Source organism: Morchella importuna (genome assembly GCF_003444635.1).
Source record: "Morchella importuna strain M04M26 chromosome Unknown Morimp01GS003, whole genome shotgun sequence".
Taxonomy (NCBI): Eukaryota; Fungi; Ascomycota; class Pezizomycetes; order Pezizales; family Morchellaceae; genus Morchella; species Morchella importuna.
In genome coordinates, this window is record NW_025763400.1 from 1,757,048 (window position 1) to 1,782,210 (window position 25,163).

The window sequence follows — 25,163 nt, forward strand, 5'->3', positions numbered from 1 at the left end:
CTATTTGAAATTCTTGAACATATCGCTATCTAAGCTCGAGAATCCACTATCGAAGAGATCGTCCGGCAACCTCGGGGGTGGAGCAATGGATTGTACCGTCTTCGTACGAGTCAAGTTTGTAGGAGAGCTACTCGGGGAGCTTTCGGTATGAGCTGGGGCAGCAACCTGAGCAGCAATCATAGTCGCGGCAGCAGCAGCGACAGGTGGAAGCCTTGGAAGATTCTGAGTTTTATCTTCTTTCTTGGATTTTTTCCACCAAGACCCTTTCTTGCCCCCAGAAACCTTTCTTTTGCTGTCGCGTGACATGACTGATGCCGTTGGAGATAGGGGCCCTGAGAGAATGGAGGATTTGTCGTCGTCTTCGTGAGTGTATGAAGAGTTTAGTGAGACGCGGGAGAGAAAACGACGCATAGATGTAGGGCGTCCTGGGGACTGTGGTGGCGTCGTGGGGGAGGCATCGAGAGACGTAGGCGTTGGTGGAGGCCTTGGGTCTCTTGTGGTATTCTCGGTAGGAATCAGCTCTCCAGCGGGGACGTGGGGCAGGTTAGTGCCAGAGGTGAGGGGCTCTAGAGGAGCCAGTGTGGGCAGCTGAAGGTGAGGAATTCCATTGGGTGCCATTGTGAATGGGATTATTATTCGGAACCGGTGGGGTGGGGGAGGGGAATGATGTTAAGGGGAATGATAGGGGTGGTGGTGGTTGTATGTAGGGTAAGTGGGTACTGTGTGATGGTGGACTACTCGGTAGTAGGCAGAGAGAGTCTTGGATCGTCCTGATTGTCTTAGATGGAGCTCTAAAGCTTTTGTTATGGGCTGTATGTAGGATATGCAGAATGTGGAGCGTATGCCTGCTCATGCAGACGGACGGAGCAAAGTATCAACAGCAACAGCAACAGACAGCAGAAACTAAGGAAAAATTATTTTGAAACAAAACCAGAAAACAAGGGGTAAATTTCTCTCTGGGCTCAATACTACGGGAAACAAGCGTTGGCGGGAAATCGCGTTTTTATTCCTCTCTTTTGACCTGACTTACTGACTGACTGGGCTCGTCCATATGATGCACCCCTTGCACCCAGCATTTGCACTTATTCTCTCAAAAAATAGAATGGTGACACAAGCATGCACGCGTCTTCTCATCATCGACGATAGGGCCTGAAACCCCCTGCCTGCCGAAGTAAGCAAGCAAGCGACCGGATGTGCAAGCAAGCAAGCAAACACACGGAACACGTAACGTTGCCGATCCTCACCTAACGACTTCTAGCCTTGCAGTGCAGCAAGCAAAGTGGCTTATGCTTAGTATTGAATATTATGGAGTTGGATTTTCGGAAAAACCTCATGTGCTACATGTACCTACTCTACTGTATGTACTTTGCGCTGCTCAGAATATCGCTGCTCCTGTATCTCTGATTGGTAGGTCGGTGGTGCCTGCATCGATGTACGCACGTAAACCTCCTACATCAATCCTAATGTTCTTCGTCCCGTTTGAAAGAACTTCCTGTGATCATGGCCAACCACATCATTAGTCGACTGTTATAGCACGGAGTATATTACTCGTACGAGACACCAGCAGTATGTAAGATCTATTCATGGCCGTGTCCCCGGATGATTGCTGCAAGGGACATGATTGGAATTAGTTTTTGACTAGCCTTACAGGGTCGAGTTCCGACGCTAGGTTCAGACTGAAGCTTTAGGGAGTAATTGTCAATGAAGGCCATGCCGCTGTATGATCGATACTGAGTTTTATTTACTTACGCAGTTATTTGTGCAAACTGCATGTGTATGTAGTACGAGCTCTACAGGCACTGGTGTCTACCATGGCACGACACGCAGTTTGAGGGAGTTACACGGCGTGGGGATCATATTTGGTAGCCAAGGTCCTCGCAAGGGTAACATCGAATTGCTGATAATGAATGACGGACATCCGTGTATCTACAGGCTCTCCGACCGACCAAACGCTTGTCGCCCCCGTACATAATGGTTTGCCAATCTTCCGAATTCAAGAAAGGGATCGAGAGATAGCTCATGTCTCCCAGGAATTTTTGTTGGTTTGGTTTCTCAGTCCAGGCACCCTGGGTTCGCAATGTGAGGGACCTCCGAACACCGGTAACTGCCGTATGCTGTGTGCCGTTGACAAACTTTAGGAATATTCGGCCTCCGGAGATCGTTCCAGATAATAAGAACCCGGAAACGAATGCCAAAAACCGCCCCCTGCAACGAGTGATGACATAGGTGCCCGTAAAGGGAGCTGGATATGAACCCTGAAAGGCCTAGGAAGTGAAATTAAGGATTTTAAGCCTCAATTCTTGGCACCAGACCGGGTAATTGGAAGGGGGCAATAATCATGAGCACGTGGGAAAAAAAACCCCACCTAGAAAAATACGTACCCCACCGTTAATAAACCCCTTTTTCCCTTTGAACGTCTCATAAACAAGCAAACGCCACTGCCCTAGCCACTTAACTACAGGAAAGAGATTAAACGAAGATATATCGATATGAGTGACAAGATATTCATTCTCAAGTCCAAAGATGGCAAGCCACTTAAGCTTGACACCGCAGTCAGTTACCTTCCTTTATTGAAGCAAGATTTCGAAGAGAACCTGGGCGAAAATTTCAAATGCATGGATTGGTGAACTAATGGTTCTCTTAAACCGCCTTTAGATCGACGTTGAACCCTATATTTCGTCTCTCAAAGGGAATACTACTGTGGAAGAGATAAGGCTCGGCGGAAATACCCTTGGAATCGAAGCCTGCAGAGCTCTCGGTGAAATTCTCAAGTCAAACAAAAATCTCAAGGTCTATCTCATATGCTCTCTTATTATCATTAACCACTCTAACTTCCCCAGGTATTCAAAGCAGATGATATCTTTACTGGTCGCCTTATTTCCGAGATCCCAGATGCTCTCACCGCCCTCCTCACCCCTCTCCTGGACCTGCCACATCTCCACACTGTAGATCTATCCGACAACGCCTTCGGCGGCCGTCTGGCCGAACCACTGCGCGATTTCTACTCTAAAGCAGGGCCCCTGCGCCATCTTTTGTTGAATAACAACGGACTCGGTCCTGCTGGCGGTACTATAGTCGCTAATGCCATCAGGGACCTTGCCTCTCTCAAAGCTACAAATTCTTCATTCCCCCCACTCGAAACGATTGTTTGTGGTCGTAACAGACTTGAAAACGGGTCCATGGATGCGTGGGCTGCTGCATATGCTGCGCATAAGACACTTAAAACAGTAAAGATGGTGCAAAACGGTATCAGGCAAGAGGGAATCGACAAGCTATTGAGAGATGGACTCTCAAAATGTGCCGGACTTGAGACAGTCGACTTGCAGGATAATACATTCACATCCTATGGCGCTACTGCCTTGGCCACAGTTGTAACTGGTTGGTCAGATATGGTGGAGCTGGCTGTCGGTGATTGTTTGTTGGGCGCGCGGGGGGGGACTATACTGGCTGAAGCGTTGGGCCAAGGAAAGAACAAGGCGATCCAAACATTAAGGCTGCAGTTCAACGAAATTGACGCCAAGGGTGTCGAAGCGCTCGAACGTGCTGTTAAGCAGTCACTTCCCGTGCTTAGACTCATGGAGCTTAATGGGAATAAGTTCTCAGAGGATGATGTCGCTATTAGTGCGCTGAGGGAAATCTTCGAAAATAGAGGATTTGGAGAGCTAGATGAACTCGACGAGCTAGAAGAAGAATCAGACGAGGATGAAGATGAAGATGAAGATGAGGAGGAAGACGATGAGAAAGAGGATATTGTTAAAGATGCGGAAGATGAAGAGCAGAAAAAAGTGCCCCAGAGAAAGGATGCTGTCGTTGATGAACTTGCAGATATCCTCGGTGGCACTAAGATTTAGAGAGTGCGTATTTTTTCTTCTTCTTTAGAAATGTGCATGCAAGAGTAATGCATGATTACACCTGGTGTCTCACGGTTGTTTGTTCTAATATACCAATTCCTTAACGAAATTAATGCCTTTGTTACCCAAACTTGAGGTCAATAATGTTTAATGTGTACTTGGCATGTACACGCAATATGCTCTTCAGTCCCACTGTATTCAATCCCCAAAATGGGTGAAATAATTACATTAGAAGAATCCTGTATGCATTAGACTATACTACGAGCCTAAAAAATCTCCTGCCAAGATTTGAATGGAGCTCATCTCTTTTTCCCCTTTCTTTTTGCCTTTTTGAGGGTCTTAGGCAGCCACGAGTAGAAGGTCGGTCCTCTAAATGGAGGGCTGAGACATTTACATGGAAGAAAGCTAATATATATATGGATACAAGGGTGTTAATAACTCCGATACCTACATGTTATGACTACACCATAATTAGTTATATGTAGCTATATGTGATTATAGGATAGATTTATTTAAAGTAAGCTCTAGCTGGGGCTGCTTGGGCCAGGCCATGAATTCGAAATATTTCTGCTTGACTGGCCAATGTTCGGAAACGTATTTTTAAAAGTTTATGCTTAATTGGCAGCATACAACGGCCCCTAGCTGACCATGGTATATTTAATATTATGCCCTTGTATAGTAACAGCAAGCTTTCCATAGGGGTTGGGTACGAGACTACATGTACATACAACTGTATGCATGGTATCCCTTCGTTCGTTTTCAAGATAGTAGAAATTAACCTGTTCGGGCAATTCCTGTTGTAATTCACCTAACACTCACTCCGCGAACCTCTTTAGACTTCAAGTCACCGTTTGTGGCCCCTTTTTCAACAGATCTTTCTTCTCCTGGAGGGTATCCACTCCCTATTGCAGCTACGTTTTTCAGTATCACCACGCCGTCTCTCGGTTAACTAATGTGAAAACCGGGCACGAACGAAAGGATGTGTATTCACTTCTGGATGCTTTAAAATCATTATGCATGGATTAGGTTTACTCCCCAAGCTATGTACACTATATGTAGTATACAATTGATGTGATAAAAACCAGACCAAAAATTGTAGCTAGAGGGATTCTTATCCCTTCGTTCGTTTTGACCATAAACGCTATTGGGGGTGTTTAACTTGTTCCAGCGACTTTTATCTCTAACCCGCACTCCGCGGACCTCTTTAGGCTCGAAGTCACAGTTTGTGACTCTTTTTCAACATATATTTCCCCTCTTAGAGGGTATCCACTCCTGTAGTAGTTAGAATTTTGAATATCAATTCGGCTATTCTATGTGAATCACGGGCACGAACGAAGGGATCACAATTGGTCACTCGATATTGGAAGAGTCACGTGGAGAGTGGATAACCTCTGATAAGGCTGATAAGAGAACCCCTAACCCTTCTCGTCATGCTATGTAGTTGCACGCGTCTTCCCACTATCACCACGTTTTCGCCGTCTCTCTCTACTCATCATCATCCATCGAATCCTGCGTTGAGGAAAATCTGTGTTTGTTAATGTCTGTTAGGAGAAAAACATTAGCTGCGGTGACTGGCTCTATGCCGCCACCACCTCTGCAATTCTCAGGCTCTCAACGTGGAGATCAGCCTCCACCTTCTTCTGTCGCAGTTATTGTCCAGAATTTATCAAAAAATGGAAGTGGTTCCTCTCGAATGGTTGATCGCGACACATTTCAGCAGTTACTGGCAGAAGTAATGGGAACAGATGGGGACCCTTCAGATGCAAGCCTCGAAGACAATGTGAGGATAAACTACAAAGTTGTGGAAGTGGTCATGGAAGCTGGAATCAGCGTCCTATTAAATGGGGACCCTTTCGCTTCTACCAGCGATTTACTGCTTCAAGCAACGAACAGCCTACTTGTGGTGCGGTTAACAATTCAAAGATCACCACAGGTGCTATTTTGTCAACCACCTGTTGAGCATGCTGCCGAACCGAATCAACCAATACTGTTCTTATGGTTATTGCCTAGATTGTTTCCGCTTCTTGGACACAAAGTTGCAGAAAGCATAAAGCTAGAACTAATACAGACAATAGAAGCTATCCTTATAGCTGCAGCGAAGGAGTCTGAGGCGTGGAAATATCTGACAACGGTGATGGGGTACTGTCGGAGCTGTATTACTTGTACGCTTTTTTTGACACCTTTTACTGGTAGTGATTATATTTCTTAAGCGATCGCTGATAGAGATGTTGAATTTCAATTATAAAGGTATCATCGATTCATTCCATAGCACCGCGAAAATCACCGCTGCTATGTCCAATTCCTTTAGGCTGGAGCTTCCAGACGAAGACTTTTCGATCAATCTATCACAACTACCCACAAATTCTCCCCCAGTGATGCACCAATCCCTCAGATTTGTTATTAAGGATCCAGAAAACGCAGCTTGCGTAGCCATTCATCTTTTTGCTGTACTGTCCAGGATTTCTACTTCTAGCGATGATATTCCTACACTAAGAACCGCCGCGGACAATTACTTGGGGTTCTTGCAAAACATCTCAAAGCTATGGAAAAGTATGAGAATTTGGGAGTCTATTCCGATGTTGCAGTCAAAAGTTTCTAGAATCCGCATCAATATTTTGGAGGCATTAGAGAGTTCCCTGGGTCAAATACCAAGATCGCAATATGGGACAATAAAATGCGATAATTTATGCCTGCTTATAGTACGGTGTGCTAGTGAGACTTTGGGCCAACTGGTGGAACAAGCAAACCAACCCACAGAACTTGTTCTGGCAAGTGTATTTCTTCGAGTCTTATTAGTCGCAGGCGATGCACTCTCGGTTGATGAACTTTTGAGGGAGCAGGCCCTTCCTGTGGCATTTAAAACTATGAATAATGATATAACATGGGAAATTATGGATCGCGATCTTCAAGTATATTTCTAAGTGGTTTATTCCTGATAGAGAAAATCTTGACTGATTATCTCATAGATGGCAGTAATACGTCTTGTCCTCGATGTTTCTAAAGATCCCGAGATTACAAGAAAAGCGAGATCTCTCTTACAACCAGGTACAGAAAGGGGATGGAATTTTAGAAACAAAAAATTACAGGAGGAGGCCGATCGGCTCAGGACCATTGAAATATCAGAATATTTGCAGAAAGACAATAACGGCGGCCGTAGAAAACGTCCTAGGCTCATGACAAAAGACGAGTTGCCCAGTGTGGAAACCCATCCTTTGGTATTAGAGACATTCCGTCTTCTGGGGTACCAAGGGGCAGCTGGTCTACAAGGATTGAGCACGGTGGTGTTAAGAGACGCTTTCAATAAAATTGATGAGGATGATCAATGCACTGTTGTTCAATCTCTTGGGCTCATCTCTTGTATCTTGGCCGGAAATCTGACCGAGGGCCCAGAGCTTGATCAAAGGAACTTGCAGTGTACCCACTATTATTGCTCCTACTGTGACGCTGAAACCACAGGGATATCTTTAGCAGCTAGATCATATGCTGATGAACGCAATGATGTTCTATTCACAGTTTTGGAGGTTCTTCAGAAACTGGATAACTTCCGGGGTTCTTCAAGAGTGAGGGTGTGGGGCTTGATGGGTATAAGACGGATTTTGAACCATACAAGAAATTTAAAGCATCTGAGCTTATTTGGGGCCTTTGGGAAATGTTGCTTTGAATCATTGAAGAGTTCAAGAAGGGAAATTAGAATTGCTGCAGGGTATACTTTACCAATATATATTCTTGTGATAAGTGTGAGCTAATAGTGTTTTCTGTAGACGAACGTTGCCATCCTTTGTCGGGTTTAGTCATGATGAAGGACTTCTGAAAGAGAATAGGATAGAAATCCTTCGTTATTTACGAGCAAAGTCGATGAGTGATGAGCTGCAGTATCAGGAGACTTTTGTTTTGGCTTGGAGCCAAATAGGGAGGTAAGGTTCGTGCATAATCAAACAGAGTTTTGTGCTGACAATTTTCCCCAAGAGTATCGGCAGGATCGGAGCTAAATTTTTCACTGATACGGCTGGTAGAGTATCTTGGGCATGCGAATTCGTTCATAATCGGGGTCGCTTACAACGAAGTAGAGTATCCATTTCTGATCAATTATCTTATATCTTTAATGCTTACTGTGCTAGATCCAATTCCTTGCAGAAATACATGATGTATCGCCTAAGCAGTTATTCACACAATATTGGCGCAGCATCAGCGCAAGTGTTGTTAAACAGCTACAGTCCAAACCGCAGATTGCTGGATACCTTTCAGATATATTGGGGATCACTGTAGACGACTTCCTGGGGACCACTCAAACATATACACTGCCTTACATGATACTGTGGAAACGGGTAGAAATAGTTGAAAGGGTTGCACAGGCATGTGGTAAGAGTGCTTGGGTTGTATGCCATGAAAATATGACCTTTATTCTTTCTGTTCTTCTTGCCCAAGACGTGGGAGATATTGAACAAACGACAATGGCTCTACTTATAAATGCTTCAGAGAATTTTAAGTCATGCTCATTGAGGGAGCTGGTAAGACCTGAGAAAATCACTCTTGCAACTGAACTGCTGAAGGCTGCTGGCGATGCAGACCAAGAGAATAAGGAACCGGTTTGTGCTTTTGAACGTAAATTCTGGCCTAAGAAATTAGATAACTAAGTCCAAATAGATATATAGGGCACTCGCATTGGTAGCTGAGCTTAGTCGAACAACCAAATCGGCCGAGAGCAAGGAAGCACCCTTAGACGAATTTTTCAAATTAAATGTTCTCGGAATATTCACCGAGTTCATGACATTGTTAAAAGAAGCACCTACCCCGATGGTAGAAAAAATTCGTATTATAAAAGCAATTGAAGAGATGGTTATATTGGCCGGGGGGTATATAAGTGGCGCACTACCACAAGTAATCCAGTCCCTTGCTTACAGCACTCACTCCTTTCGTCTTAAAAATTCATTCTAACTATATTTGAAGATATGCGCCTGTTTACAATCAGCACTGGAAACCGAACAATTGCGGACAAGCGCTTTATATGCTTGGAGTGCAATCATAACGACCTTGCCGGCAGAAGTAATCAGTCCATTGCTAGTTCAAACTTTCTCAGTGATATTGCAATACTGGAATGATTTTCAGGACGATGCAAGGAAGAGAGCCCAAGAAATTATTACACACTTTTTCAATAAATATTCCCGGACTATCGAAAAGGATGTTGGCATGATTCCTTCTTTGGCATTGATACCATCATCTTCGCATTTTGAAACACAACTTAAAGAATGGAGATGTTCCATTGATGTAAAACAACGTTTCGACCTTCTTTCACGGCGATGTCGCCATGAAAATGTGGCTGTTGTAGAACAGGCATTGATTGAGTTAACAGGGTTCATCAGGGAAAACCAAGCATTTATACATACAGCGGCGATAAACGAACAGCCTGACGAAGTGGTTCCTCAGTTAATAAGGACACTTTTGGATGTTGTTGTTGCATTCAAAAACACGGATTTAAACTCTAATCCTAAAGTTCAGCTGAATATCCAGCGCCTTTGTGCCGAATCACTCGGCCTGATAGGAGCCGTGGATCCGAATCGTGTGGAAACAACTCGAGAGATACGCGATATGATGGTCTTACACAACTTCGAGAAGGCAGACGAAACTGTTGAATTTGTTGTTTTTTTCCTGGAGGAGAAGATTGTAAAGGCATTTCTTTCAGCTACTGATACGAAAGTCCAGGCTTTCCTCGCATTTGGAATGCAAGAGCTACTAAGATTTATCGAAGTAGGAGTTGATGTCAGTCGCAGTCGTGGTGCACGAGTTCCTCATTCTACAGTCGCAGCTGAAAGATGGGCATCCTTTAGCACAACAGCCCGGAGTGCTCTGACGCCGTTTCTGGGATCTAAATATATTCTGCAGCAGAAAGCCCAGGTTTCATCCTGTTCGTACCCAGTTTTCTCTCTGAACAAGACGCATCGCAGCTGGCTTCATTTATTACTTATGGATTTGTTATCGAAGGCTAGAGGAGTGAATGCTGAAGGTATATTTTCGACATGCGGTCGGATGTTAAAAGGCCAGGATATCTCTATATCTCTGTTTCTGTTACCATTTGTCACATTGAATGTCATCATTGCGGGAGAAGACATTGATCGGAAAAATATTGCCAGCGAAATATTGGCCGTACTACGACCTACGGAGGGTTCAGAAAGCATTATGGCTTCAGAAAATCTTAAGCAGTGCACCGAGGTTTGTTTTAGGTCATCAGAATTTGGAAGGGAAACTAATGTCCATAGACGGTTTTTCTTCTCATAGACCATTTAACAAGGTGGCTACGCGATAAGAAAAAATTAAATTCATCGCTTCAAGTTCAACGGGCAAGGCAACAAAATCGTCACGTTGCTTTAGAAGACGATACTGGGAAAGATATTGCTGTCGACCGGGTCGAATCAGTCCTTTCTGTAATACCTCCAGACATGATGGGCATACGTTCATTTGAATGCCAATCCTATGCGAGAGCACTTTTTTATTGGGAACAACACATTCGCCAGAAAAGAGACACTGCAAGTGAAGATGAGATGACGCCTTTATATGAGAGGCTGCAGCATATATATACTCAGATTGACGAGCCAGACGGAATCGAAGGTATTTCGACGAAATTGCCTGTTCTCAATCACGACCAACAAATCCTCGAACATCGGAAGGCTGGAAGATGGACAGCTGCACAGAGTTGGTATGAACTTCTCTTATGCGAGAAACCAGATGATTTGGAAATTCAGACAAATCTTCTAACCTGCTTGAAAGAGTCCGGGCAACATGGTAGGCCTTATTACTATCCGCACGTTTTATCAGTTTCCTAACGCTAAATTTAGAAATGCTTTTAAATCAGGCTGATGGCATGATGGCCAACTCCCAAAATCCCCACCCAAGGATACTAGAATTTGCCATAGAAGCCTCCTGGATTTCTGGCAAATGGGACGTGTTAGATAAATATCTCATGAGGTCGGAGGGCTCGATAGAATCGTCTTATGAAATCAAAATAGGTAGCGCTTTATCTGCATTGCGCAAGCAGGACACGGATACATTTGCAAAGGAGATAGCCAGAGCGCGGGAAAATGTCGTAAGCAGGTTGTCCGAATCTCTTACGGGGTCTTTACGTCAATGCCATGATTCAATGGTCAAACTTCATTCATTATCAGAGATTGAGGAAATCAGCTTGACACTACAGCAAGGAACCTTTGATAAAGCAAGTTTTTCGGCAAATCTAGAGAGGCGTCTTGATGTGATGGGGACTTACTCAAATCATAAGCAATACATTCTGGCCCTCCGCCGGGCTGTATTCCAGCTTTCCGGGTATAAAACACTATCCTTAAAAAAAAGCATCTGGACAAAACTGATTGCCGTAGTGCCGAATTAGCTAAGGACAATATTGCGTCCACTTGGCTCGCTAGTGCTCGCTTTGCGAGGAAGGCAGGTCAAATACATCAATCATTCAATTCGGTTCTCCATGCCTCAAGACTCGGTGCACCACTCGCGACCGTAGAACATGCAAAACTATTGTGGCACGAAGGCCAACATCGGAAAGCTATACAAAACCTTGAGGGGGCAATTTCTTCAAACATGATACAAACTAACGACTCTATCACTGAGACTATACAATCTGGAAAGAACCAACCTCAGAATATTGTCTCAGCGAAAGCTATTCTTTTGCTAGCAAGGTGGCTGGATGGGGCAGGTCAAACTCATTCAAAAGAGATCATCTCGAAATACACCAAGGCATCATCATACTTTGTTAGATGGGAGCAAGGCCATTACTTTCTCGGACGGCATTATAATAAGCTTCATGAGGCCGAGAAGGGGATTGCGCCACTTAATCAAAGCCAGCCCTTCTTAAATGGAGAAACAGCACGATTAGTCTGCCAGTCTTACCTTCGTGCTCTTGCATTCGGGACAAAATATATATTCCAGACAATGCCTCGAGTATTAACCCTTTGGCTAGATCTAGGTGAGAACCAGGAATTGGGAGAAGTTCACGGGAGCGCGGATTTCAGAAGTCATATTTTAAGAGAGAGACTCAAGAATTTGACCAATCTACACCTCTCGGTACAAAAGTATAGCGAGAGGCTACCCGCGTGGATGTTTTATACCGCATTTCCCCAAATAATATCTCGAATTGTCCATCCTAGCCAAGAGGTCTACACGCATCTTCAGAACATCATTGTAAAGGTTGTTTCAACGCATCCCAGACAGGCTCTCTGGTCACTTACAGCGGTGTGCAAGTCAACATCAAGAGAAAGGTCCAGTCGTGGTGCGAGGATAACCAACAGGATAAAAGAAAACTATGCCGCTAAGGGACGGAGAGAAGCAGACAATGAGTTGAAGAATTTAATATTGCAGTCGCAAAAGCTCACAGATCAGTTACTGCGTCTCTGTGACGCTGATCTGCCTTCGAAAGCAGTCGCTATCAGTTTGACGAAAGACCTTGGATTTCATCATTCCGTAGCACCTTGTATGCTTGTGGTACCTTTACAAACAGTTCTCACAGTGACACTTCCCCCAACCCCCGAATCTATAAAAATCCATGTTCCATTTAATCTATCTGCGCCTACTATTGCAGGTACGTACACTTCATCCCATTATTTACCAGTAAGGCTGTGCCTTTGAGGCTCTCGCGATTTGTTCTTGGTATGAATCACTGAAAATTCTCTCAGGGTTTGCCGACGATGCGGATATCATGTCGTCTTTACAAAAGCCTCGAAAAATTAAGATGCGTGGCTCTGATGGTAAAATGTATCCATTTTTGTGTAAGCCAAAAGACGATCTACGTAAAGACGCTCGTTTGATGGAATTCAACAACATGATCAACCGTTTCTTGAAGAAAGACACCGATTCTAGTCGAAGGCGTTTATGTAAGAAATAATATTCGCGGCTTAAGATTTTTAAGAGCTGTCAATTTACTAATGAATCGCAAGATATTCGAACATATATGGTCACCCCTTTGAACGAAGAATGCGGTCTTATTGAGTGGGTTAATAACGTACGACCGCTTCGGGACATCCTTTTGAAATCATATAAAGCAAAAGGAATTATTGTGCAGGTTAGCAATTGATTAATCCATTTCTCTCTCTCAATATTATGGATATTGATTTGACGTATACATTAGTACTCCGAAATTCGTGTTCTTCTCGATAAAGCCTGTTCAGATCCCTCGAAGTCTCATATATTTACCGATTCCGTGCTTCCAAGGTAAACCAATAGATTACTATCACCGGGTTTGAATTATGAAATGTATTAATTCACCTTAGATATCCTCCTGTATTCCATGAATGGTTTGTTGAAATGTTTTCAGGGCCAGCTGCTTGGTTTGCCAGCAGGGTCGGTTACTCGAGGACCTCAGCAGTTATGTCGATGGTTGGGCACATATTGGGGTATGGGGGCGGTACTTCTTGATTGGTTTACGAACATCTTTCTGACTGAGATAGACTCGGTGATCGTCACGGAGAGAATATTCTCTTTGACGAAACTAATGGCGATACTCTCCACGTTGATTTCAACTGTCTATTTGATAAGGTAAGTGGTGACATCGTTGAATTAAAGTAGTTGATCTTTCTAAGAAAATCCTGTAACTATAGGGTCTGGGATTTGAGAAACCAGAAAGAGTGCCGTTCCGTCTCACACACAACATGGTTGATGCACTGGGAGTGACAGGATATGAAGGTAAAACCTATTTTCAAGAGACCCTTTAGATACATGAATTTACAATGATTTATTCATAGGCACCTTCCGGAGAACTTGTGAAACGACCCTTAGAGTATTGAGGAATAACGAAGACACACTTATGACAGTTCTAGAAACCTTCCTACATGATCCGGCCGTTGATATGGTCAAGAAGGTAAGCATGGTATTTACAAAATTCGATTCTAATTCAGGGCTAATTCAATTATAGAAAAAAGCAAATATAAAAATTCCTGAGACGCCTAAGGATGTGCTGAAGAACATTCAGAACAAGCTCCGAGGTCTCTTCCAAGGCGAAACTGTTCCGCTGTCAGTAGAGGGACAGGTTCAGGAACTATTGCGATCAGCCGTCGACCCGGGTAATCTTTGTGCAATGTAAATTATGCCCTTCTGTTTTTATTTAATTATAAGCTTTGGACGATGCTAATATATGATACATGTAGGTATATTGGGTGGTGTGCATTCTTGTGAAATTTCTTCGTGATGCAGCGGACCGTATCTACACCTGTTCTCTTGTTTCTCGGGTTAGGTTTTATATTTATTAAACGAGGGTGGAGCTTGTGATACATTTATTTAAATCATAATTAAATCGGTATTGACGCAATGAGGTTACTGTATGACAGACGCCTGGACCAGGCCCGGGCCAACAGGCGTATTGGTGCGGACTAGTATAAGACTTGGAACGATACCTGGCAGCGCTATTGTCGATATATTATATGTACATAGCTCAGTTAATTCTGTATATTATGGGTAAGTGTCGGTAGGAGGACTGGGTACGAGCCTACGTGTAGGTAGGTGTGTGAAAATTAGGTCGTAAGGAGACGATTTAGCGGATTATTCATGTACTTGAGGCTCTGCCACTCAAAGTTTATATATATTGCCACTCAAGTTTACAAATATGTTAACTACAACGAAAGCGTGACCCTGTTTTCTGAGCTGTATAAGACTATACGTAGGCTGCGGCACCGGCATAGCCAAATCAATCATCATCACTCGTCCACACTCGTACCTGAGAATCACTCATAGCGAGATCTTGATTACGGATGGCCTGAAAAAGTTCAGACCCTTATAAGGAGAATACCATTGTACTATGGCGCCCGTACAAATATAATATATTGGCTAATTATACATATATATATGTTATTATGGAGTATCTGCTGCGTTGAGTCTCGGCTGTGTAGGTTATAAGACGATAATCGTTGTATTACGCCTCTCTTCGAATACCGAAAATGGAGAGGTTTCCTGTAAAATGGTACAAAGTTGCCTATATAAATTTAGGCTGCTCTGAACCATGTACATACAGCGACAGGTAATAAGTGATGGAACGCCCTGAGAGTACGAACACCAAAAGTTGGTGGCGTTTTACCAAAACAGGTATTGCTCTGTTCCATCACTTATTATCTGCTGCTGTACCTAACTTGAGTCTCTGCATGTGTAGTAATGACCCTAAACCATCACTGTGTCTCCATGATTGGGAAATAGTACAAGGCTCTGGCATTAAGTGAGTGAACTAAATGGGGTGTTGACAGTACGATATTTCCCAGGGCTAGGGTTTCTCGGAGTGAGCCGTTATTTCCATTTTAGGATTAGGTGCGGCTCCGCACAAAGCTCAGGCCTTGAACGTTTCCAACTTCATCTACGACCAAAGAACGTCGAAGTACCCCTCAACAGAGTAGGAAATACGCAGTGATGAATGCAGATCAACTTTTACTCTCATTGAAATCCTGGCCGGAAGAGAACCTTGAAGAAACCTCAGTCTCGTCTCTCATAAATAGAATACAAGCTCAGCGTGGCCATTTCCGCGATGTCAACGAAAGCTTGCTTGAGGAGGAGATAGCTGCCGGGAAAGACGAGCCGCAGGACGATGAGCTTCATGGCGACCTCGAAAATAAAGCTAATGGAGGTACTGCGGATAAGACAGCCGGTGATCAAGAGAGCGCGACGGAATTGAGGAATGCGAAGGTGAAGATGGCAGCTTTGGTAGGGTATGTGCGTGCTTGGTACTTTTCGAGTGCGATCTTCAAAGTCACTAATATCGAGTAAATTTGAAAATAGGCATGCTTTAAATGAGGCTTTATTGGGCCTTGATTACATATCTTTTCTCGTATCTTTGCATAATCCAGAAACCGGCAATTTGACCATGTCTCCGGCTCTTAAAGAGGCCGTGCCCGCTGGTAGTTTAGGTTTCGATAAGATTCAGCGCAAACCCGGTCCGAAAGCGATCAAAGATGATGAGATTGTTTCAAGAGCTTGGAAGATGGAAGGATTAAACTCGGCGGCAGACGCCCTATTGAGTGCGTCCGAGAAGCTTGGGCGAGAGGTCGAGAAAGAGAGCAGATACTGGGAACAAGTTCTGGCTATTCGCGACGAGGGTTGGGTTATAACACGTATACCTCGAGAACGACAAACATTGGGCGTGAGATATGGATTTGCGGAATCGGCAGCGGAGTACAAGAGCAAGGGCATAGGGGCGTTAAGAAGGGGCGAAGATGGAAGCGTTGTAATGGACGACGTAGCTACCACCGGGTCCCTTGGGAAGGCGATGCTTAGAGTTCGTGTTATAGAGAACGGAGAGGTTAAGGGAGTCAGCGTACAGAGCGGAAACAAGAAATCTACATCCGTTAAGGATGTGATTGAGCGCGCACGAAACTTTGTTTATGAGGACGAACTTTTCTTTGAAATTATGAGAGAGGCGAGGATCATGGCGAATCAGGGAATAAGAACCAGCGAGGACGGCGTGACACTTCAACTAGGGGAACATCGAAGCATTATAATAGATATGGTGAGTTTATTATCATTGATTCTCGTCACCTATAAAAAAAACCTAATGGATATATAGGCTCCACTTGATGATGATGATACGGCACTCGATGTTCACAGTCCGGAGAGTGGGTTGGCACAAGGAGTAGCAATGGCCTTTCGGATATTATTATCATATAATCACAGAATGAGTCTCAAGAAGCGAAGCAAGCCACCACCTGCACTGAGCCCGAGAAAACAACCTGTGCCTCCGCTTCTCCTGGTAAGACCCATTGCAACACATCTCATCCATCATCAACACCTCAGTCATCTGCAAGGCCTACTTAAATCCTTAATTGGCATCGCAAAGTCTGCTAGTCTACACGGCGAATACTCGTTGAAGCCTTTACAAAACTGCCGACAACCCGAAATTAAGGACGTGGAATCTGCCGTGGATACTTTTATGGGAAGATTAGAGAGTGAAGCAACACTTGTGTTGCCGGGTGGCTGGAAGGTTGAAATCCAAATGTCGACAATGTTAGGACACCCGTTGTATGGGACTGGATTCACTATCAACACATCGCATGACGGAATCTCTGCGCGATTAATGGGTGAGAATAAGTTTAGCTCTGTAGAAGAGATGGAACTGTATCTTTGCTGGTGTTTGGAGCGAAGTGTTGTCAACGAAATTCGATGCATGGGCGATAAGTGGCAGCAAATAGCCCAAGGAAATGAGATGAGGAATGTTGAAAAACAGACAAGAAAAATCCGGGTCGAGGCAACCAGAGTAGGATTGTCCATTGTTACAGGAGCAACTGGTGGAACAGATACTAGGTTTGTGTGGGATGGTAGTGAGGCTAGTAAAAGCTTACAGGATTTACTGAAAGAGTTCTAAATAATAAGAAAGGGTGCCGTTCTTTACAGGATTGTGAGTATGTACATTTCTGTACTGGTTGGGAAATGATCTTTGTTGCTTGAATATCTATTTTCCTTCTCGGAGGACACGCTCTTTCTCCAGATCCTCTTCAGCAGCAAGAAAGTACTTGGTCGTGTCCACACCGTGCTATCAATATTGTTAGGCAGAATTGCTTTATCAAGAGGGATACTAGAAGGCCTCACCTGGTTGTGGTTGACAAAGTTGAACCATGGCAACACATGGAAAAAAACCTGGGAGTATCGAGAGTTGCGGGCGGCAACTCCTTGCATGTACGGAGTCAAGATAGACTCTCCATAAAGTGGCTCTTTCCTCTTTACTCTTCCCACCATTTCCTTCATATCCATGTCCACTTCCCGTTGGTTCTCGGTCCAGCCCCAGAAGCGCACTGCCGATTTAAGGTATATCAGTTTTTTTTGGACTGGTCTGGAGGAGACTGTAGATATCTGGAATAGGCATACAAGATGATCCAAGGTAGAATCTTAAGAAACCAGCGGTGACTCCAAGGGCTCCGGCAAGACGCATGCTCTGTGCGAATGCACCCTTGGGGAGCATGGCGGGGGACTTTTTCTCCCATAACCAGAAGAGGGCAGGTCCGACAGCCGCAGTACCAGCTCCTACGGCGTAGTCGGATGGACGGGCATAGCGGATAACACGCCAAAAGTGCCTGTAAATTAGATGTTAGTCATGCTGTTTGAGATTTAGGTTGCGATTGAGTAGCTGACGGATCTGTGTCAATGACCTGAGATGTTATTAGCCAAACCAGATCCACGAACCATTGAAGGAATGCAAGAATGAGGGGGAAAAACATACTGGGTAGTCAGTGTTAAGCTGCTTTGGAGGAACGGCCATTATGAGTGGAGAATGTTGAGATGTTTTATCGCATACAGAGCCGAGTTCGCCTTTGACGTTGAAACCCCCGCAACCCCAATAGCGTGCCCTGGGCTACACATATCACGTGTTATTTTCAGTCCAATTAAGGATGCTGCTCTGGAGACGCGTCTTTTGTCTCACCGAGTCCCATAATTTGAGAACTTTCGACGCAGCTTTCAACCAAACGACCAACTATCAACAATATGCCTGTAGTAGACTCAAATACAACAACAGCTCTTGGGGATGATTACATGGAAGATGATCTCTTCGACTATAATGCTGAGATTTCCGATATCGATATATCAACTCGGGCGCCTACCGCTCCTGCCGAAAAAAAAGACACATTGGGAATTGATGAAGAGGTAAAAATTAGAAGAAAGAGAGTTACAGTAAAGTTAGACGAGGAAAGGTATATTCTAAACATTACTTGCTGTCTTTTGGTGAATTTTGTTAACACCTTGAAGGCTCATGTCAAGCCTGGGAATACCAAAATTGAGACAGGACGCTCCGAGAAAACTCAAATTCAAGGGTAAAGGTCACGAGGTAATGCATGACGTCAACCCATATCTCGCCTCGTTGAAAAACTAACTCCTAGCTCTAGTACCGCGACACCGCCAGACTTCTCTCATATTACCAATTTTGGGCGGATGACCTTTATAAGAAGGCAAAGTTCCGTGACACTCTCAAAATCATCGAGAAATTGGGACACTCAAAAAGTATGAAGGACCAACGACTGAATTGGATCGAAGAAAGTAAACGAAAAGAAAGACTTCTTCGGGTAGGGGCAGAAGACGGAGACGAAATTCCTAGCGAAGAACCACGCAAGGATGGGCCAGATAATCAAGACGACAGCGACCTCTATAGCTTTCCTCAACAGCGAGTCACAGGGACAGAGACCCAGGGTGTTTCTATTGGGCAAGCTCATGCAAACCCATCAGGCGCGTTGTTCCTGTCAGGCAGTGTAGAAGATGGTAGCGATGACGAGGATTTCGGTGTCGGCCCAGATGATGAAGAGTTGGATGCCTTAATGAACATGGAAAGAGCCACGGCTTCTGGAGATGTTTCACTAGCACCTTCAAGGGAAGCAGGAAAGGATAAAACCAACAAATCGGTAAATACCGCCCTTGCGGCAAGTACACCACTTGGAGATGATTTCGAGGATGAAATGGAAGTCATGGCAGATTTCGGGCCACCACCAGACTGGTAGATAGACAAACGCGTGTGTCTTTACAATTACGTCTATAATCAGAATTTATATACATAGACAATATCTTTAATCTAGTAAATTCATCGTCAAGTATCTTGAGAGGTTTGATTCCAACATCAAACCGATCCTTATGACGCTATAAAGTAAGGTCTTTAGATGCATGGGTTGTCGAGCCCAATCACTCAGCGCCAAGGATTAGTTGGTAGCTACATGTACCGGGTGTTCACCCTTAGTCTGAAGAACTCTGCTTCATTGGTTGAAAATGCAGGGATTTTATATGGGAGCCACAAATCCGCAACCAATTATCATCGATCACACTGGCCAGGTCTGGCCTTAGCGCACTAAATTTGTATGGGGGAAAAAGGTCTGAAGAACTTTCATATATCTTCACTCAAAAATCAAAATATTTTGCTAAAAATACAAAAAAAAATAACCGCAGAATAGCGCTGGCTCCCAGCTTCCCCTAGATAGTATTTTGAGCTCATAAGCCCTTGTGGGGAGTATTTTCTGATGAAGCTGGGTGCAAACAGTCTCGGAGGTTGCGTTGCAAAAGATGGGGGGCAGCCTATTCAAGTACTTTTCTGGCGCCAAGTATCATTTTCTGCAGCTTCAACCAATCATACGCCAAAAAAGGGTTCTTCAGACTAACCCATAACCCCCGGTACATACATGGACCAATGATTGGTTGGTACAATACATGGAGCTACATAGTACATGTAGTCAAAGGCTTGCATGTTGACAGTGAAGCTCCATACTGGTATCAGTAATAGGTTTCGATACATGCATGAGATGAATGTACTCAAGGTGTATAGGTGTATATTGGTAGATACAAGCGATGTATACACTCTACAAACACGTGCATCTCTGTAATGAAACTCTAGGGCAGCTACATGTACTATACATGTACCGGGGGTCAACCATAAATACCGAGAATCTGATAAGATAACACACAATTTCACAGCAAGATTCCCTTATCGTATTTACCCTCAACGCCCGGTACATGTTTGTAAATGTAACCCCATTGTGGTTACGTAAGCATTTAGCGCATCGGCGACGGCCTGAAGAGCTCAAGTGTGTAACACTAAACTGTTGTAACCTCGGACATCAACGTTTCTATCAGACAGTTTTGGGACTCAATACTTTGAAGTGATGTCATCTGCAACTACTTTGATCGATGCCATACAAACTTTGTCCTGTATAAACTTACAAGATGATGGTTGGATTGACAGCATTCTTGATGAATGCCAACCCCGCAAGAGGGTCAAGCCTGACGATGGCGAACTTCACAAGCAAACTCAGACGGATTTTCTTGCGCCTTCTCATGTATTCTCTACGAAATGGTTAAATCAGCTTCAGCAGTAAATTATCCTTTCAACTCAACGCAATCCTCACGAATGTACTAATTAATAGTAGGCGTTGGGATGACCCTCCCGAGTATGTCTCTTTTATGGGACTTGCTCCTACAATGTCCCGAAACATTATACGGTTCACTCGCGAAGGTCTCGAGGGACGTGTGACAGGATATAGAGAGGTCACTGTTCCAGCCCACTCAATCACAGCCAAAAACTCTACATCCCTTCTGCGAAAACCTGCCTCTAAAGCCGATTTTGTGAGAGGCAAAGCTGGTTTCTTTCCGTTCAGCCCTGGGGGGATTGATATTGGAACTGCAAATGAGAGGCCCGAGGAGCTAGAATTACAAGAGTCCTTGGTAGAAGAAAGAATTGGCAAAGATGGATTACTAAAAGTTGCACCAGGAATGTCCAGGGGTCTCAAACTAAGAAAGGATAACGTCGAAGAGGATGAAGAAGCGGAAGATGTCGAAGAAAAAGTAGACATGGAAGAAGAGGGCTTCAAATTCGGTGATGTTGCTCCAAAAAGAAGACATAAAGAAGAGACCGGGGGTGCTACCATAAAGAAAGCCGAGAAACCTTTGGCAGAATTGGACAGTATCGATGATTTATTACCAATTGAGGTATAGCCTCCATCCAGAGTATGAGGAACCTATCCTTCCTTCGATAGCTAACCTTTGTGATAGTTTCCCATGCTTGCACCAAAGGGAAACTTGCCTTTGGCAGTGACAAGGCCAAAGGCCAAAGAATGGGCACATATGGTCGATGTGAACAAAGAAATCACCAATTTTCACGAGCTTGTACCAAATATGGCAAAAGAAGTATGTAGAGAGCTCTTAATAAAATTGACTCGCAAGCTAAGTTTGTGTAGTGGCCATTTGAGTTGGATACTTTTCAAAAGGAGGCTGTTTATCATTTAGAAAACGGTGATTCGGTCTTTGTAGCTGCACATACATCTGCAGGGAAGACAGTTGTTGCCGAGTATGCTATTGCTCTTGCTACAAAACATATGACGAAGTAAGCGTTTTTCGTTTATTTTCTTCTTACCTGGCCCAAGCTAATATCATCTACGTCAATAGGGCTATATACACCTCACCCATTAAAGCTTTGAGCAATCAAAAATTTCGCGACTTTAGAAAAGTATTTGATGATGTTGGAATCTTAACCGGCGATGTTCAAATCAATCCAGAAGCAAGTTGTTTGATTATGACCACCGAGATCTTAAGAAGCATGCTGTACAGGGGTGCAGATATCATCCGGGATGTGGAATTTGTTATTTTTGATGAGGTCCACTATGTCAACGATCTTGAGGTAAGGACTAAATATCGTTTTGCACACTTCTCAACACTAATTATGATTGTAGAGAGGGGTGGTTTGGGAGGAGGTAATAATAATGCTTCCAGACCATGTAAATCTGATTTTGCTATCGGCAACAGTCCCAAATACCAAAGAATTCGCAAGTTGGGTTGGAAGAACGAAGAAAAAGGATATTTACGTTATTTCAACTCCAAAAAGGCCAGTACCTCTAGAACATTACCTTTGGGCCAATAAAGCGATGTACAAAATCGTCAGCGCCGACAAAAAATTCCTGATGCAAGGTTGGAAAGATGCGAATAATGCGTTATCGAGGAAGAAAGACCCATCGCCAGCTCAAGCACCCACGGGTAATCAACGTGGGGGTGGCAATCAGCGTGGAGGCCCAAATCAGCGTGGAGGCCCAAATCAACGGGGAGGTCGTGGAGGGACACAGCAACGCGGCCAAAGCAGCGGAACCGTAGCCAGGGGTGGGAGGGGAGGTCGTAATACAGCTGCTCAAGACAAGAACATTTGGGTTCACCTCGTACAACACTTGAAAAAAGAAGAGCTCTTACCAGCTTGCATTTTTGTTTTCTCGAAAAAGAGATGCGAGGAGAATGCTGACGCCTTGAGCAATATAGATTACTGCAATCAAACTGAGAAGAGTGCCATCCACATGATCATTGAGAAGAGTATTGCAAGATTGAAGCCTGAGGATCGACAACTACCACAAATAAGGAGAATGAGGGAGCTTTTGGCTCGGGGATTAGCTGTACATCATGGAGGATTGTTGCCAATCGTTAAGGAAATTGTTGAAATTCTATTCGCGAAAACACTAGTCAAAGTATTGTTCGCGACAGAAACATTTGCCATGGGACTCAACCTTCCTACACGTACTGTGGTATTTTCGGGATACCGGAAACACGATGGGAAGCAATTCCGTGATCTTCTTCCTGGGGAATATATTCAAATGGCTGGTCGAGCTGGTCGTCGAGGATTGGACCCGCAGGGAACTGTTATCATAGTTTCTCCGATGGATGAAGCGCCGGCTGTTGGTCTACAGGGCCCTTTTGTGAGATGACTTCCACTGACCTTTCATAGTACCCTACGCTAAATCACATGATCCTCGGTGACCCAACGAAATTGCAAAGTCAATTCCGCTTGACATACAACATGATCCTCAACCTTCTTCGTGTTGAAGCTTTAAAGATAGAAGAAATGATTAAGCGGAGCTTCAGTGAGAACACGACGCAAACGATGATGCCCGAACATGAACGGCAGGTTGCCTTGTCTGAAGAGGGGTTGAAAAAATTGAAAAAGGAAGACTGTGAAATCTGTAGCGTTGATCTTGAGGCTTGTCATAATGCTTGCATCAGACTAAAGGTTTTGTCGGGAGATGTATTACTGAGGTCATTAGCGACTACCCATGGTAGGCGATTGTTCACTCCTGGACGACTAATTGTCATACAAGAAGAAGTTGGTTTCCTCAGCCCCAAACTCTATCTAGGTGATGTAATATTTACCAAATTTCTTTAGAATGGGCCTAGGACTATTGGCGTACTCCTAAACGATGGAATACTCCAGGGCACCCGCCCTCTGCTCCAAGTACTGTGGCTTAAACCTGACACCAACAAAAAGTCCTCTAGTAGGTCACGGAATTAGTTTCATAGTATACTGTCATAGATTACTTACATATAAATAGGTGATTTGGTTCCGTTTCCGGCCTGCCCGTCCCTGAATTTACCCAACACTCCCCCAAAAGAGTGGAAACTTAGAGAGTTCATCATTCCGGTATTCAGTATTGAGTGGGTTTCAAAAACTATAATAAAATTTGATTCCCAGGCAGTTCGTCGTGGAGACAAGTTAGCAATCGCAGGATTACAGGCGCAGCTCCTAGATTTGCTTGGGGATTGGAAAAGACCAGAATGGATCGAAGGCGATTGGAGTAAGATTAATGATATGACTTTCATTGAGCTTCGTCAGTCTAAGCAACAGGAGACTGCAACTATATTGAACTGTACATGTCTTTCGTGTCCTAACTTTGTTACCCACGTTAGTATTCCTCAGGCCTTTGGATGTGAGTTTCGTCTAACATTTTTCTGCAGTTTGCTATGCGACATGAAGAATTTTTACTTCAGGATAATATTTCCAAGCTGAAACAATTGATATCTGATCAGAACTTGCAACTTTTACCCGATTATGGGCAACGAGTTTCAGTCTTGAAAGAATTGGGATTTATCGATGACAACCAAAATGTTCTACTAAAAGGACGGGTAGCCTGCGAGGTAAGTCATCTGCCCTTATCTTCTACCTGGCTAAAATATTTAGAGCTAATAATGCAAAGGTCAATTCAACAAGTGAGCTCGTCTTGACAGAATTAGTCCTGGAAAATGTTCTCGCGGAATACGAACCCGAGGAAATCGTCGCCCTCCTCTCTGCTTTCGTATTTAGCGAAAAGACAGACGTTATACCAACAATCACACCTAAGCTTGAAAAAGGCAAGGCTAGAATAATCGAAATCGCGAAAAAGGTCAACTCGATTCAAATACAACATCAAGTATTGATAAACGCGGAGAGTGATGACTTTGAAGCAAGACCGCGCTTCGCTCTTATGGAAGTAGTTTATGAATGGGCAAAGGGAATGTCATTCAATCAAATAACTGAGCTCACAGATGTCCTTGAGGGAACTATTGTTAGAGTGATCACCAGATTAGATGAGACATGTAGAGAGGTTAAAAACTCGGCGAGGATAATAGGTGATCCATCACTTTTTGCAAAGATGCAGGAATGTCAGGAGTTGATTAAGAGGGATGTTTGCCATTGCGCTTCGCTTTACTTGGTCAGTACTCATCTGTCTGCCCACATATTTACTAATCTACAGACAATGCTAACTATACCCTACATGTAGTAAACATCTTTTGTCATCATTAATGCAGCATTTGTTGGTATGCAACCTTATGCGGGAAATCAAAGCATGTACGTTTTGTTATAAATTAGGATCTGAGCATAGTTTCGTAGCGACTTAGGGAAATATCCCCCAGTATTAAGGATGCTATTCTATTGATGTGCAGCATCTTGCCAAGGCTTAGATCGTGTTGGTGTAGGTTCCCGATGCGGGAGGCTCTTATTTTTACCCCGCGAAGCCGCTAGAGTAAACACAAAGAAGAAAAGAAAGGGTTGCCGGCATGGCATGGCATGTCATGGAAATGCTGGCATCTACA

At 44.0% G+C, this 25,163-nt stretch overlaps 8 protein-coding genes across 8 annotated transcripts; 6 read left to right on the forward strand and 2 right to left on the reverse strand.

Annotated features, from left to right (window-relative positions):
* LAJ45_01984 (uncharacterized protein) lies at positions 1–618 on the reverse strand (the record flags this gene model as incomplete). Its single annotated transcript, XM_046111576.1, has 1 exon — positions 1–618. The coding sequence occupies one exon, from the start codon at positions 616–618 to the stop codon at positions 1–3; it is 618 nt and encodes a 205-aa protein (XP_045975520.1).
* A 1,289-nt stretch (positions 619–1,907) lies between these two features.
* LAJ45_01985 (uncharacterized protein) lies at positions 1,908–2,226 on the forward strand (the record flags this gene model as incomplete). The annotated part of the gene is made up of 3 exons (XM_046111577.1): positions 1,908–1,974; positions 2,031–2,079; positions 2,139–2,226. The coding sequence occupies 3 exons, from the start codon at positions 1,908–1,910 to the stop codon at positions 2,224–2,226; spliced, it is 204 nt and encodes a 67-aa protein (XP_045975521.1).
* A 263-nt stretch (positions 2,227–2,489) lies between these two features.
* LAJ45_01986 (uncharacterized protein) lies at positions 2,490–4,311 on the forward strand (the record flags this gene model as incomplete). The annotated part of the gene is made up of 5 exons (XM_046111578.1): positions 2,490–2,552; positions 2,656–2,790; positions 2,841–3,785; positions 3,852–3,854; positions 4,279–4,311. 5 exons carry the CDS (start codon positions 2,490–2,492, stop codon positions 4,309–4,311), a joined length of 1,179 nt encoding a protein of 392 aa, XP_045975522.1.
* Positions 4,312–5,388: 1,077 nt separating this feature from the next.
* Positions 5,389–14,015, forward strand: LAJ45_01987 (uncharacterized protein; the record flags this gene model as incomplete). Its single annotated transcript, XM_046111579.1, has 23 exons — positions 5,389–6,013; positions 6,099–6,760; positions 6,818–7,265; positions 7,320–7,554; positions 7,613–7,765; positions 7,818–7,914; positions 7,970–8,437; positions 8,496–8,729; positions 8,799–10,058; positions 10,106–10,454; positions 10,514–10,542; positions 10,614–10,628; positions 10,699–11,162; positions 11,216–12,426; positions 12,521–12,718; positions 12,782–12,906; positions 12,973–13,055; positions 13,115–13,237; positions 13,292–13,379; positions 13,442–13,526; positions 13,586–13,701; positions 13,756–13,919; positions 13,988–14,015. 23 exons carry the CDS (start codon positions 5,389–5,391, stop codon positions 14,013–14,015), a joined length of 7,260 nt encoding a protein of 2,419 aa, XP_045975523.1.
* A 1,218-nt stretch (positions 14,016–15,233) lies between these two features.
* On the forward strand, positions 15,234–17,178 carry LAJ45_01988 (uncharacterized protein; the record flags this gene model as incomplete). The annotated part of the gene is made up of 3 exons (XM_046111580.1): positions 15,234–15,529; positions 15,600–16,326; positions 16,384–17,178. The coding sequence occupies 3 exons, from the start codon at positions 15,234–15,236 to the stop codon at positions 17,176–17,178; spliced, it is 1,818 nt and encodes a 605-aa protein (XP_045975524.1).
* An 87-nt stretch (positions 17,179–17,265) lies between these two features.
* On the reverse strand, positions 17,266–18,069 carry LAJ45_01989 (uncharacterized protein; the record flags this gene model as incomplete). Its single annotated transcript, XM_046111581.1, has 5 exons — positions 17,266–17,346; positions 17,403–17,605; positions 17,679–17,884; positions 17,943–17,959; positions 18,031–18,069. 5 exons carry the CDS (start codon positions 18,067–18,069, stop codon positions 17,266–17,268), a joined length of 546 nt encoding a protein of 181 aa, XP_045975525.1.
* Positions 18,070–18,293: 224 nt separating this feature from the next.
* On the forward strand, positions 18,294–19,297 carry LAJ45_01990 (uncharacterized protein; the record flags this gene model as incomplete). The annotated part of the gene is made up of 3 exons (XM_046111582.1): positions 18,294–18,499; positions 18,555–18,633; positions 18,692–19,297. 3 exons carry the CDS (start codon positions 18,294–18,296, stop codon positions 19,295–19,297), a joined length of 891 nt encoding a protein of 296 aa, XP_045975526.1.
* Positions 19,298–20,446: 1,149 nt separating this feature from the next.
* Positions 20,447–24,853, forward strand: LAJ45_01991 (uncharacterized protein; the record flags this gene model as incomplete). Its single annotated transcript, XM_046111583.1, has 12 exons — positions 20,447–20,655; positions 20,711–21,269; positions 21,333–21,467; positions 21,518–21,663; positions 21,726–21,957; positions 22,010–22,993; positions 23,044–23,418; positions 23,479–23,587; positions 23,645–23,994; positions 24,048–24,227; positions 24,287–24,781; positions 24,851–24,853. 12 exons carry the CDS (start codon positions 20,447–20,449, stop codon positions 24,851–24,853), a joined length of 3,777 nt encoding a protein of 1,258 aa, XP_045975527.1.
* Positions 24,854–25,163: the final 310 nt, after the last annotated feature.